Source organism: Conger conger, chromosome 17 (assembly GCF_963514075.1).
Source record: "Conger conger chromosome 17, fConCon1.1, whole genome shotgun sequence".
Classification (NCBI taxonomy): Eukaryota; Metazoa; Chordata; class Actinopteri; order Anguilliformes; family Congridae; genus Conger; species Conger conger.
In genome coordinates, this window is record NC_083776.1 from 12,956,596 (window position 1) to 12,972,048 (window position 15,453).

The 15,453-nt window shown below is 44.3% G+C and overlaps 1 protein-coding gene across 5 annotated transcripts in view; it reads right to left on the reverse strand.

Moving 5' to 3' along the window:
* Window positions 1-603: 603 nt before the first annotated feature.
* Window positions 604-15,453, reverse strand: part of atp11a (ATPase phospholipid transporting 11A) — a 60,684-nt gene continuing 45,834 nt past the window's right edge. Inside the window, exons 26-30 of one of the 5 annotated variants that reach the window (XM_061225846.1) lie at window positions 12,246-12,311; window positions 12,027-12,130; window positions 11,564-11,729; window positions 5,741-5,847; window positions 604-5,075 (exon numbers count right to left, since the gene is read on the reverse strand). In XM_061225846.1, coding sequence (XP_061081830.1) covers window positions 5,024-5,075; window positions 5,741-5,847; window positions 11,564-11,729; window positions 12,027-12,130; window positions 12,246-12,311 — 495 coding nt within the window. In that variant the 3' untranslated portion in view covers window positions 604-5,023. Of the gene's footprint in view, window positions 5,848-7,143; window positions 7,244-10,238; window positions 10,328-11,563; window positions 11,730-12,026; window positions 12,131-12,245; window positions 12,312-15,453 lie in introns of those variants that run through there. The other 4 variants (XM_061225848.1, XM_061225847.1, XM_061225849.1 and 1 more) reach the window with 4 other exon arrangements.

Sequence of the window (15,453 nt, forward strand, 5' to 3'; positions counted from 1 at the left end):
CTGCACAGTATGCAATGAGACCAAAACATTTATTGGCCACTAAGTCAGGGAAGTCTTTATGTCATGAACGACCATTACCCAATAGCTCAGAGTCTGGTAATGAATTGAACTCCACCCATTGAATCCCCACATAGGAATAGATGGAAATGCTGAGACCGATATGTCAACATAGTAATGCATTTGATTTGCTGAAGCTCAATACATGGCATAAAATATAGTCCGAACCCATTCACAGATCTTCCGTTGCAGTGACTTTGACATAAAGCCCCCATTCGCACCGTCATTCCTAGGCTTTACTGAGCTTGTGTATTGGAAACTAATGAAATACTCTCAAAAATTGCGAACCCCACCTTCTGATGCTCTTCTGATCTGTTCACTCAGTTCCACCAAGGCAAGATCAATTGAGTGCCGAAAAGTAATGAATCCAAAACAATTATGCATTTGACCCAGGTTTGGCCCTGAAGGGTTGTAGTGCTGACTGGTCTTTGTGGTTCTTTTACAATCATCAGCCAATTAAGGCATTGGAAACAAGCTGCAGATTCTTCAGCCTATAATTAATGACTTCATGTCGTTCACACATTTAAAATAAATAACTCACCAATGCACTTTTGTTTTCTTTATTAAAAGCAAATGTACAATTCTTTGCCTCAACATTACTACTGAAAAGCTGAAAAAATGCCAGATATCTACAGATATCAGTCTGTTAAAAACTGCATTAAAAAAAAAAATAGAACAAAAAAAACTGTACAACATGAACATAACTAAGTATATACATACTTATACACATACATATACACACATAAGTGTGTACGTATACATCTGCTAAAGTGTACATTGGTATACATTTGAAACTATTTGGAGCAGGGATCAGCAACTCGTGGTCTTCGAGGGCCGAGAACTGCTGGTTTTCCAACCTTCCCTTTACCTGGGAGTCAGGTGGGAAAACAGACTTCTGGGCCAATCAGTAGCACTAATTACCCAGAATAAAAAGAAAACGAGGGCTGGATTTGGGTTCGAGGGCCAGAGTTGATGATCCCTGATTTCGAGTAAAGCAATAATGGTACTGTACCACTCTGGGCCACTGCATTACATAAGCAATACATGTTCCAAGTGTCTGGATCCCACCACCACAAGTCAGTGCATCAAGAAGCCAGTAGTTAGATATACAAGCCAACATACATGAGAAACAACCTGCCAACATTCTCACATACAGCGAGTGTCTTTACAAAGAGTCAGTGTAAGAATCTCAATCCCAGCGTTAAAGGGATATGTCTACATATCCTGCAAAAACAGTGCATGTCAAAGGTCTAGCTTCGAAAAAAACAAAGTCAAACAGAAAGTAGCATTTTAAAGCTATTTCATTTCTGTGCTCTCTTCCTGTTCTTACCACTTACCCCCTTCCCTCAACCGGTACATTTGGTTGTTATGAAACGGAAACAGAGATATTCTAAATAAATATAGCCACGAATATAGCTCCTCCCCTGGATACAAAAATAGAAAACAAAGTCCTCTTAAGATTTTACAAAAGACTTATTATATTAATACTATACATTATACTCAAAAATACAGCATTCTTGAAACAAAAAAACAAACAAACAAAAGTCAACAACTAAAAAAAGGTTCATACAGGAAGCCAGTATTTGGTGATCGTATGTGTGTGGTCGTTCTGTTAAAGACAAATGTAAACGTACTGATGTGATGAACTGGTTTTCAGGCTCAAATACTTCTAAGACCAAGTTCAGCTACAGAGAGATTTTTCACAAGAGCATATTGAAGAGTGTACAAATTCATTTAAAAAAATCGGAATGAATTTTACTTCTATTTTTTTAAATTCATTTGTCTGTTTTTTTTGTTTCCAACCACCATTTTATTTTTCTTGGTAACAGACTGCCCTGAACCTTTTTTTTTTCAAAACAGTGACAGGCGACAGACACTATGAAAACACACCCTCTGATTGGCTGAGCTCTGTGCAGTATGGTTAACTTCCTCTGACAGAAGAGAGGGAACATGGAATGCTGAACTTTGAACAACGGCAGGAAAGCACTGCCTATCGGGTGTGACAATCTGAAGGCGAGTGTCAAACCTTTTTCTTTTTGCTTTGTGTCTTGCGTTAATTGTGTACGGCGCGCAGGACAGCCTGACCACAACGGGTCGTGTGACGAAAGCCAAACAGATGTACAGTGAGAGGAATACAGGAGAACATATCATATGCATTCATAACCTCTCCCACACCATCACATTCAACTGGAATAGTACAACTGCTTTGGACCAAGGCAACAGGTTATAGAACATACTACGGTGTATCCTTTTGCAATGACAGTTAGAGCGCTTAACAGAAATAACAATTTACAGTATATGAAAAACAATCGTGTTTTGCTGATTGTGGCATTGCCATATGATTAGGTCTGCTCATTCATGATTTAAAAGAGTCCATGTGCTGCCCCCCACCCCAAAGAAAGCCCATAGAAAATACATACATCCAGTCATATTAAATATGAAACTGTACCTCCGCTATCAAGCACCTGAAATGAATAAGACTGACCGATTACTGAATTACTGTTTCTTTTGGTTTTGTTTTCTACATTTGTCAGTATCCATGACATCTTTTGAAAGTCAACCTAGAACCCATCTCATAGAGGGCCACAGTGAGCAATAGGGTTCATGTATCACATTATTATTTACAAGGATCCTCTCCAAAAATTTAAATATATAAATATTTTTTGACAGAATAAAGAAACAGGACATCTCAGTAACATACAAGTCGTTTGCACACAATACAAACCATGCCAGAAGGCACCTACCCATCGTCCACTAAGGGCATCTAAAAACAAAAGACATTCTGATGTGGTCACCATCATTTTATAATCCTGCTCTAAATCCCATTCCAATGTGCTGCAGTGGCACTCCACGCCACTAGAGGGAGCATGTGAGCAGATGGGCAGAGGAAGGACATGCGGACTGAACATCCATGCAGTGACCCTCACAAGCATCAGCTTATGAGATGAGCAGATGGAGGGGGGCTTGAGAGAAATGAAAGAAAGAATGGAGGTAAAATTGAGGTAAAAGTGTGATGAACACAGACTAACTGAGACTAACAGACAGACTCCACTAGAAGTTGCTATAGGAGTTGAAAGTAGGAGACTGCTCCTGTAGAGGGTGCTCAGGGTAAGGAAACTAGCCAGGTTTCCATTAGCATCAATTTTTCTGCAAATGATTAATGGCCCAAAATAATGGCTGAACTTTCCAAAATGGAAAAATGCGAATACAAGCACTAAAGGTAGACCTTACCATTACCGTAGATGGATGATGCCAGACCTTATACTTATAAAAGATAAAAGGGCCTCAATGCATATTAAGGCTAATGGAAGCAGTTAGAACTTGCAAGAAAAACTTACCTTGGCTTTGTTCATAAAAAATAAAAATAAACATTCTCTTGAGCAAGTTTAGTCTTCACTAACAGAACATACAGGTTGCTCAAATCACCACTTTTGCAGAAAAAAGTGAGCTTGTTTTTAGAAGTAAAAGCTCCTTAAAAGCTACTGATATTAGTGCCATAACTATTTCTCTGTGCACCTTGGTCCAAGTACATGTATTAAACAGGCACGGGTAAGGGCTACCGGTTACATTCTGAGGGCACTTCCATTGCTCCCTTGGCTCACTCAGATAGGATGTGAACTTCTAAGCTGCTCATGCAAGTCACTCTTAAAAGTAAAAACAGAGCTCGAAAACTCTAGAGTAATGGGGTACTTGAGCACGCTGTAGCACCCCTGAAGAGGATGTCTAATGTAATAAAAATGATCCCTTCAGACATGAGCACAGAGGGGAATGAGGAGGGAGGAACCACAAAGGAACCACAATGCACACTAACTACCAGAAATACCAGTCAGTCAAAAGTCAATTTTATTCTTACCCGCTATTTGTTTTTTTGTTTTTTCCCCCCGCAAATAAAATGTAACTTTTGAGTAAATCAATACCTCAAAGTTATGGACAAAGTGCTTCGCTCCAGGCGATCTGGAGAAGTAACGGCGACAGGCTCAGAACTCCACAGAGCGAGGTAACGGAGAGTTAAGTGACCCCCTTTCCCGTCTCAGTAGACTCTGTTCGTGACGATCCTCAGCTCTACTGCTACACCCCAGCCTATACCGCTCACCACACGCGTGTTGGATGGTGGAGCCGTGATGTATTTAAGGCATGATGGCTGGGCCTAGTAGGGTATGCTCGTATCTCTACCACCCGCAGCGTAAGGCAAAAAAAACACAAAGCATGACTCCTCGCTTTTCTCCTTTGGCTTAGAGAATACTGGCTAATACAGAATTGCTGTTGTATTAAGGCAGACTTCTTCAGACACATCTCAGTTTTCCACCACACCACAGGCTTTCATGAGCACTGGTGTAAAGAAATAAAATTAAATAAAAACCCAAAAGAAAAAATGTCTGATTGGCTACAGCGTAGGGAGTAAGTTGCACACAAGGTTCCCAGTACACACAAATACAGTGCTGTAACACATCGCACCACTGCGTAAACTGGTTGCCATGACCACATGCAGCTCTGGGGCCAAAAATCCAAAATGAGGTACCGGTTTCTTTTCACGGTACAAGAAGAAGAGTTTAACAGCAGAGTCCACACGTCTGCATGTAGACCAGGGTACACCGCTGAGTGCCATCATAGTAGTGTAAGGTTGTTTAGTTGATTAGAGCGTGCATGGGATAAACAGTCATGAAAAATGGGGGGTAGGATTTGTTCACTGAACAAAATATGACCCAGATTAATCCGTTTATGTAAATAAATAAGCATTTATGGATAAACACAGGAAATGCGTCTCATTTGTCAATAGTCACCTAAATTGCAGCTATAATGTACAGTGAGCACAGTGACAATAATGGCATTCTCCACCTGGCATCCAGTTACAGCACTGGTCCCTACTCCAACTACACGGCTACGTGGCATCTATTAAAGCAGTCCAGCACAAGGGTTCCGCTGGCTAGACCTGGCCACTTACAACGAGAGTAGTACACAAAGCATCTCACGGTGTGTTTCTCCAGCACAGATTCGCACAGAGACAACACCAGTTTGTTCTACAGAAAGCAAGATAGGTGGAAAGGAGAAGGAGTGGGGTGGGGGGGGAAAAAAAGGAGAAAAAAACAAAGAGAAAGAGAAAAGGCCAGTCAGTGAAAAATGGAGGCACAATCTCACGGACGGCTCTCACAACCGCTCTCACACTCTTCACACACATTGTCGGCACTTTCCGTTTTTGTCCTTCAAAGTAGACGGTCGAGCGAAAAAACTCCCGTCTCCCCCAAAGCTAGTTTCAAGTAATATCATCCAGAGAGAGAAAAGGGTGGAGCAACAGGGTCTGGGCTGGAGGGTGGTGGGGGGGGGTCAGGGGTCGCACATGGAGCAGATGGGTGGGGTCGGAGGTCACACAGTTCCAGACTGATGCAGCCCCACGCGTCGGCTGCCCAGACCATCTACTGGAATACTTTCACACCCCCCCTCCGAGAGCAGTGTGACGCGCAACGTGACCGGGGCGTGTTGAATCTGTGAGTGCATTCGTTTATCTGGTTATTAAAGGCATTGGTAGGACTGAAGCCAAGGGTCTGGGGGTTACACCGCGGTCTCGGGGCCTGCGGCGGAGTGCCGGCCGTTCGCCCCGAATCCGAGGAAGGAGCCGAAAGTGCAGTAGTATTCCGGACGGCCCCCCCAGTGGGTGTACATCAGCTTTTTGGAAAGGCGCTCAGACCTTCTGTGGCGGTTGCCCGGGGCCGGGCCTTTCTTGCGGTCGGGGGCGTGGAGCGAGGCCAGTGGGGTGAACTCAGACAGGTGGCCCTGGTACAGCCGGTCAGCGTTCTGCAGGGAGAGGGTACTCTGGGTTACTGGGCAGGCTAGACACAGGCACACACAGATATACACTCACACACACACACACACACACACACACACAGATATACACTCACACACACACAGATATACACAGACACACAGACATACAGACATACACTCACACACACACACACACACACACACACACACACAGATATACACACACACACAGATATACGCTCACACACACACACACACACACACACACACACAGCTATACGCTCACACACACACACACAGATATACACTCACACACACACACACAGATATACGCTCACACACACACACACACACACACACACACACACAGATATACACACACACACACACACACATATATATATAAACATACACACACAGACACAGACACACACACAGATATACATGCACATGCACTCACAGAATATAATAGAGCACACAGAATACAAAACTCAAGAGAGAAGCCTCAGGTAAGAGAGTGGAACACATGACCAGATCCACATGCACCTCACGACAACATGCAGAATGTGAGCCGTTCATTCCCAGAGCTTCATGATCTTGGCCTTTGTATCATACAATATTCAGACTTTCCTCATTAATACTCCATACCAGCTATTTAACATCACCCTGCAGTTCCGCCACAACCACTAGAGGGCAGTATCTGTTCTTGATACAGTTTGTCAAGTCTCATCCATGGACACGCTTGTGCTCACAGATTTGATGAGACCTTCTTTCTGTGCCAAAAAAAGCCCCCCATAAATTTTGTTTTTTAATCTTCCCTTTTTCCAATATAACTTATCTGCTTCACTGTGTAAAAAATATTAATCTTTTAAATCACTTATTCTTTCACGGAGACCGACAGCATTGACTAGAAGTTCCTCTGAGAATGAACAGCCTTTGAGTTGTGCGGTTTCACATGCACACCCCTCCCCTCCAGTGCGTCTTTCCCCCGACAGAATACGGTCCCCAAGCCACAGACCCGGTCAAACCCGCATTGCAGAGAACAACAGGAACAAGGAGCTCACAGTTAGTCCTGAGAAAAGTGTGTAATATCTGTGTATATGAGAAAATAAGCATTTCTGTGTGGGTTTGTGTGTGGGTTTGCGTGTGTGGGTTTGTGTGTGCATGTGGGCATTTGTATCCACACCTTTACTCTTCAACACTGTAACAGAAAACAAGACAAACCAGAAACCAACTGAACAAGTCCAGTTGCTTGTCACCCCAAGTTTCAAGAGCACAGCAAAACCAGCACCACGTGGGAACAGACTCCAACGTAACATTTACCATGGCACAGCTAGGCGTCTGTGCCGGACAGAGCTCCATCCAGGAGAGACTCCTGGCTGTAAATCAGGACCATCTCCATGGCCCTACCTGCCCCGGTCCTCTGTAAACGGCAAGGGTACACACACTCAGACCAGAGTCACCATCGCCCCCAGCCCGGGTAGTGCCGTGTGTCTCAGTGCCGTCAGTGCACACACTGCTTCATTAAAGCTCCAGGAACAAGAACCATGAGAACAACCATAAGCTAAGAGGCTTACTAGCACCGACATGAGGTCCCCAATGCTGGTCTCGGAGTACCACAGGGTCTCTTGGTTTTTGCTTTCACTTTTACTTTTGACTTTACCATTCCAGGCAGCAATAGGCCTGAAGACCAACACCATGGTCAGATGGTTCACCTGGTTCAGGTGGCAGCTTGACAGTCAGTGAGTGAACTTTTTCCTCAGCTAACTCTAGATAGTGCATGTGGCTGTTGCCTAAAATAACTAAATTATCCTTTAGCGTGTAGCTAGGATGAAAAGAGTTCAACTGCAGAGAAAAAGTCACTCAGCAAGTGTCTGTGCAAATGAATGCACCAGGAAAGGCTTGAATCAGACAGTTTGCTTGAAAACCAGGAAAACGGGCCCTTTACAACACCAATTAGCACATTTTTAGATTATTTGGTCATATTACAGCATTCAAGGATAAGGCTTTTCTTTATTTAGTTACTGAAGTTTGGCCTCTGTAACATGCTTTCATCCCCAGCACTGATACTGAGACGTATTAAAAGTGCAAAATCTTAGCCGAAAAAAACATTGTCAGCTGTGAAAACAAAGACAAAGCAGATAACAATAGTAATATAGAAAGGTCCTATGGTCCCATAACCTCTGTGTTACCTGCTGGTATCATACAGCCGGCAGGTGACCTCTCAACCTCCCAAGCTTCAAACGAGCATGCGGACCACACTTCCCAGAGAACACCTGCTGGGTGACACGTACGGGTCTGAGAGATCAAACGGCCCCAGACTGGCAGAACAGCCCGGCCCGTTGGCACATACCGCAGCCAAGGCTGCTTGTTTACACGGGTTCCCAGGTCCCCATTTCACAAAGGATCTGACACCGCAAAGCTGTTCCAGCCAATCGCTTTCTCCGCCCTCCTCAAACACAGGCCCCACGGCTCCACACTGACTGACTGACTCATTCCTGGGAGGAAGAGCTGTTCCGACGGACAGATGCTAATGCTAATGTGCAGCGAGCACCAGCACAGGATGCAGTGCACATGCACAGAGAGTACTATCCCCTTCCTCAAAATGACAGGGCGGGTAGACAGGCTAGCCTTGGGACAATATTATAAACAAAAACCAATGACAGCAAATGCTGTGGTGCCATAACGTACCTGGAAAAATGCTAAACAGTTATGCTAAACAACAACCTGTTAATGGCCAGATTGGATAAAAACACATCAAGGAAATCTCATATTGGGCCTAATCAACACAGAAATGGCACATGATGTGTGTTTTGTGAACAATAATATCTGACAAATGAAAAGGGAAAAACTGTTGCTGCCTCTCTCCCTTGCAGTTCCTGTGGTGCAGGGTGGGAGGTGGGAGGTGGGGGGGGGGGGGGGGGCTTCTATTGGCAGACATGAGTAATGGCAGAAGCAGCTGAAGGCCTCTGTATTGCTCCATTGGCCGTTGTCGCGGATGTGGTGGAGCTGCCCTTAGTTTTATCTGTTTCTCCGCAGCCTCCCGTAATGGGACATGGCCGCTCGCTCGTATGATGAATCGCGCTCTCTCTCCCAGGACACTCTGCCCCTTTGTTCAGAGTGCACAGGAGCGCACTGGCTCTCCGCCACCTGGCTGCCACCGATCTCATTTACCTAATAATTGCTTCTCGGCACTAAACGTCCTGCGGAGACCTTGAGAGGCGACCAGAGAAGAGAGGAGGGAGAGGGAGAGGGAGAAAGATAGAAGAAGAAAGAGATACACAAAGAGGTAAAATAATACATTTAAAGTTAAAATAAAAGAAAGGACAATACAAGAGAGAGAGGGAGAGGGAGATAAACAGAGAGGTAGAGAGGGAGAGAGAAAGATATAAAGAGAGAGGGAGACAGACAGAGAGACGGTTCGAGAGGCATCCAATTAAAGAAACGCCCCTTGCGCAATATACAGGCAATATACATGCACATACACACATACACACACTGTACCCAAAACTTTCCAGCATGCAGCACAACTTCACTGGACACGACCAGATTGACGATGAAGGACAGCATGGGGCACTGGCACAAACAGGGCCACTAGAGATCACTGGCATAACTACAGCCAGTTTACCAATCCAAAGCCAAATGATCTTATACTCATCATCAGTAGCAACACCAGAGTCCTCATTGTGTACATCATTTTTGCTGCATTGTATGACAGTGATGTTAAACGGTATAGTGTCTTAAAATGCTTTGATGAAGTTTGTTGTTGTGTTTACTATAATTTTTCAGTAATTCATGAATTTATGCAGTAACATTAAAGTCCTATGTGGGGCAATTTAAGTTCAACAGACAGATAAAACTGTCCAATCAGATTTAAAGTGCATTCAAAAGTTTTCAAATTCATGAAAGTTCTCCCATTAATCTTTCATTTACAAGTTTTCATATATCTTACTGAAGAAAACTAAAAATGTAAGTTTGAATAATCAATAACGTGGCTCGATATAGCTGGGACAAAGTAATTGTCTCCAATGTATGTGTTTCTGGAGATAATACAATCAGCTGGAGGGAAATGTGCAAGAGACATCCCTCAGTTCCACCCAATCAATGCGGTGATGAATGCATCAGTGCAGAGATAAAGGCATTCAGCGCTTCCTAACCTCTAACTGCAGCAATGCATTAATGCCACATATTCCTCCTCATGGTTACAATGGGAAGAACTCCAGGCCCCGCTGAAAAGAGAAGATTCTTTCCCAACACTAAGGAGGTTCTCTGGAGTACAGGTATTCAGGAGCGGACAGTGACAGAACTGCGTGTTGTCTGGGAGAGATGGAAATCTAATGATCGGGCTGCTGGTGCAGTGTCCCATGGTGACCGGTAATCACAGGCATTCCAGCATGCAGAGACGGGCGGACAGTCACCTCCGGTCCCGCTAGAAACTTAAACTGCTGGAGGTCTGGGAGAGCATGAAAATGGTGGACTGCTCGGTGGTGAGGCACCGGCGCTTTGTCTGCCGTTTCCCCGGAGACGGAGGCACAGCCAGCGCAAGGAGAGGTCAGAGGTTAACGGACGCAGAGGGAAGAGGAGCGGGAGCGTAATCGCGGGTCAGCCGAAGGAGCGCAGGAGAAGGGAGAGAGGGAGGGAGGGAGGGAAGGAGAGAGGAAGGGAGAGAGGGAGGGAGGGAAGGAGAGAGGAGAGAAACAGGCGGTCAGAAAAACTGGTGAAATCTGCCGTTCTCAGATACTGCAATAGGTCACATACATACTAGCATGCGCCATCTACGGTGCAAACACAGGGGAATCAAAGAAGGGCACCTGAAAGGTAAATGTTGTTTGATAATTAGCACTCGATTATCATCTGCACTCAAACAGCCATATCTTATATGGCTTTGTTAGGCTAATGTTTATTAGATTCATTTTCTATCCTTAACGATAGACATGTTGTTAGGTGTCATTGACTGTCCGGTGTCATTGGCAGCCGCAGTACCAGCTGCAGCTAAATGATGTAGATTAATCTACTTCATAGAGCTTTTATCTTTACGCCGACACATCCGATATATCACTGTTCGCTTGTGCTGCGCAGTGTTCCACAGAGATCTTTCAAGGGCAATTTCCTCCCGTGGGGTTGGATAATAAAAATGAGAACAGAATATCCTATACATACTTCAGAACTTATCCTCAAACCAGGGGAAAATAGAAAGTAAATTAAATAATAAAAGTATACAACAAAAATAAATAAAAGTGGACAACGAAGTACAGCAGTCAGATAGTGATGCAAGATATCAAAATCAGGAATATGACAAGAATGTAAAACACAGGTCCTGAGTCTATCCTTAACCTGGTTTTATCTGAACATATAATGTTTACATTTGGCTAGAGCAGTATTACTAGAAATACTTTGTAATATGAAACAAATAAAAAATCCATAACACAACACAAAAAAATAAATGCTAAAAAATCACAGAAATATCACACATCAGGCAGAATCAAACTATCAGAAGTCACAGACCTGCAGGAGACCCTGACCCTAACAGCATCTACACAAATATCAGCAAAAATTGTCGAAACATTCTGTCTCTACATCGGCCTCACAAACGATAGAACAAATTAACGTCACTCGCAGTCATTCCAGAAAAAGACTAAAAATGAAGCGAACGTTCGCTCCCGTGTACGGAGGCCAGGTTACGGACGTGAGGCTCGCAGCGGAGCGGAGCCGGGGCGGGGGGCGGGGGGCGGGCGGCGGGTACCTGGATGCACTCGGTGGTGGTGGGCCACAGGGCGCGCCACAGCACCTTCTTCAGCACGTCGGGCAGCAGGCAGACGGTGATGAGCAGGATGATGCTGAGCCAGGCCGGGCCGCTCGACAGCATCTGCATGAACACGTAGTACATCCTCTGGTAGTTCAGGAACGGCCTGCGGGAGAGGCAGCCAGGACGGCGGTGAGACGCCGGGCGCTGACGCACTGCGTTCTCCACCCTTCACCAGAGCAGTGGGCTAAAGCACTAGCGTGCTACTTTATTTGGTTTACTGAATAACATCTGCTACAGCTCGGGAAGCTGTAATTACTGCAAAATTAGATAATTAAGCCATTAAGAAAACAAATATTGTCAATTAATGGATAGTCGCCCGATTTGCAATGGTATGCACTGCTTAACAGGCTAATAACTTGACTGCGCACATAAGGAAAAAAAAAGATATGATGAGATATACCAAATGATTCCTCCCCACAGGAGAGAGAAAATCACATAGAAAAGCAAGGAGCCCCAGATGACAAAGTGGTTGATCCACGTCCAGTAGTGCGTGTCCAGGGCCAGCTGAAATGGACAAACCAAGCGTTAGGTCAAAGGTCAACCTCAACAGACAGTGTGGGTGCAAAATGTTGAGTCCTGTTTCTTGATCCGATCAGCTTTGTCTTTTTTTCACATTTACCTTAAGTGTGACTGTAAATACCAGCACAGTGAAGACAAGCGTGCCAAAGGTCCAATTCCCAAACATCTGCAAGAATTGAGACATTATGAGTTACAAGTATACTGTTGCCACCAGACTGCAACACTGAACAGGTCGTTGGACATGGATATTTTTGGACATTTTAGACATAAGACAGCTAGTAAAACACAGAAGACCTCCAAACCCAATGCTGAGGAACGACTGCTTTGACATTCAGTTTTATCTCTTACTGCCCAGCGGGGGCACAACTCAAAATCTGGTGAACACCTGCATGAAGCCGCTTTTTACATTTCTTCTGCCGTGGGCCGTACTCAACCCCACTCCCGCAGGTCACTCTACCGCAGTGCTTTGAATATAAATGTATGGTATGCAGGATTCGTAAGCCTTGGACTGAAGTTTGATGAATTCCCTCGGTAAGCTGGTCAACGCGGCCGCAGGTAGCCTCTCGAGGAGAGATGGTGGAATTTCACCCGCAGTTTCTGCCATTCCCTTGCAGCTGATAACTGCTGTGCTGTATTTCGGACAATAGCGATGAAGAGAAGGTCAGCTGTACGTAACCTTTTCAAATGCAGACACCGAGAGGAGAGGGTGCCCCCTGCACACCCAGTATTATTGGAAAGAGCGAGCCGTTTACACCAAATTACTGTACATATGTCAAAGAAAATTCTGACTGACTAGCATAACTTGTCTCACATCATTCATCAATGCCTCTTGAGGTCCTAGCAGAAATGTGGGCCTTTCCAATCCAACAGACAACTGGGGAGACCTGAATCACACCATTTTTGGTGGTGTGATTGGCCCGGTTATTAAATCAGGTGTGTGAGTTCCTGGTTACAACACAAATCCTCTGAGGAGTGGGTCCACTGCTCTACAGCACATGGAAGGCTTCACTGCTGTGTAATCAGTTGTTTTACTCAATTCGCTAACTCACATCACCTTGATCCTTGGGTCTAAATGACTGCTGCTTTAAAGGTGGAAACTAAAATCAGACCGTATGTCTGAGTTAGTCACCCATGCTCCAGGGGGCGGCATCAGTACTTCCATCAATTGGGTCACTCACACTTCCAAGCTCCTCTTTCACAGCAAGCTGGCTAATCCCGGAATTTTGTTTTTAAAATTGTCAACATTCCTGAGTTAATTCAGCAGTTTTCTTTGTCCTCCACCTTTCTGAATTCTACACCAGAGCCTGAGTAAAAGGAAGGGCTGGCCATCTTCCTCACCATCAGCTCCTAAATATCCAAACGCTAATGGCATGAATCGTGTGCAATTCATGGTCATCCTACATGCAATACTCAAACTTAGACTGTATATAACAGCTAAATTCTCATAACTCACACGAACCAGAATGGTCAGCACATTCCTGTTGTCGGAATGAACCTTGTTTATAAATAGCAAGAGTTTTCACATACTGTCGATTCATAGGTTATTCACTACGCTATAAAATCAGCAATCTGCCTCCATGTAATCTACCTTCTCTGACACCAAATAACACTTCCAGTCCTGGAGTTAAATATACTGCTTGGCAGAAGGAAAAAAGTGTGAGAATCTGTCCTGAATGTGCAGATTTGCTGCCAAAGCAAGTCAGTAGCACTGCAGCCAGGTTTTCAGATAGGGAAACAAGCTAGCTTCTATTTTAGGAAACTGCACTGTGAATAAAAAACAAGAATGACCCACCTTTTTGAGATTTCTGAGAGATTCCAGATTTCAGAGTTTGTTTTGTTTAATACAAAAAAAATGGTTTCTATTTCAACATAAGTTCAAGGGCAAATGAAATTCATCTGACGGAATAAAAAACATGGTAAAATGTAGAAGGCAGGAGTCAATTTTAAAAACTGCAGTAGTTAAGATATCCTTTACCTTTAAGGCAAGCTTTTTTGTGTTTATCTAGCATCTGTCTTGTCTCATTTGCATGCCAATTCAGAACATTACCCTTGCGATTGGATTCCATTATTTAAATCATGCTTCAGCTGTACATGTTGATATTCAGAGCCATTTTACAAAAAAAAATCCCAGCTAAACACATTTTACAATGTCTAATTATCCTCTGTAAAGATCTGCTTCGCACAGGCTTTCTGTTTACAGCCAGTACGCCAGTGCAGTTTAATGGGAAAAGACTTGAGGATTTACTGCAAGCTAAAAAAAAAGATATATTGTTGTACCAAAGTCACTGAAATGTTGGAAAGTGAGGCGGTTTTTAAAGACGAACCAAGTGGAACTATTCAGCGAAATGTCCATCCGACAGGGCAAAGGGTCACATTCCTGCCTGGAATTGTCATTTGCCCTTGAGTGCTGCGGGAAATGAGGATGGTCCGAGCTCTACGTGATCGACCACCATTGCTGACGGAATGCATGGCCACAGCCGCGGCGTTCAGAAACACAGGGACAAACATGTAGCGCTAGGGTTAAGTATGCTAACACGATGGAGCACGGTATGGAGAGGGGAGGTTACTCATGTAGACCTGAGGGAGGGATGGAGAGGGGGGCGTAGTGGGCAGGTGGAGAGAGTGAGAAGGCCTATGAGTGATCAAGTGGTTATGAACTGCAGGGGGGTGCGGGGGGGCTGAGGGGGGCGTGAGGGGGGAAACGGTGAAACGGAAAACAAAACCAGAGTGACAGACAGAGAGGGACAGACAGGCTTACCATCTGTGTGTTTGTAGTCATTAGCTGAGGAAAGGAACAGAAGCAGAAAAAAGCAAAATAAAAAAAGAGGAGGAGAGGAAGGAAGAAGAGAGGGAGAAGAGGAAGAAAAATTGGGACAAAAAAGTAAAGAAAATTAGGATGTTAAACTGAAAAAACAGACAAAAAAAAGCAATCAAAAAGGTTAATATGATAAAAAAAGGAAATAAACAGTACAACAAAAGATGTCTGTAGCTCAACATGCTACCGTGTAGTAAATACTGTATGAATGGAAAGCCTCTGCAATGGTTGAGCACTGGTACACCCAAAGCGAGTCTCCAGATTTTACTGTAGGTCTCGAGTTCACTGTACAGTGACCAAATGGAAGATGTCAATTTCCAAGATATTCCAAAACTTTCCAAAAAACACAATTCCAGCTCCTTCTCTACAACCACAACAAGGTTTGCTTAATATGGATCATACTTCCGGAAAGTATCATTAAAACACTAAAGACCTCTCTAAGGAAAGTGTATCCATGGCGATCGGGGGGGACTGCTGCCTTCCATGGTGGTAA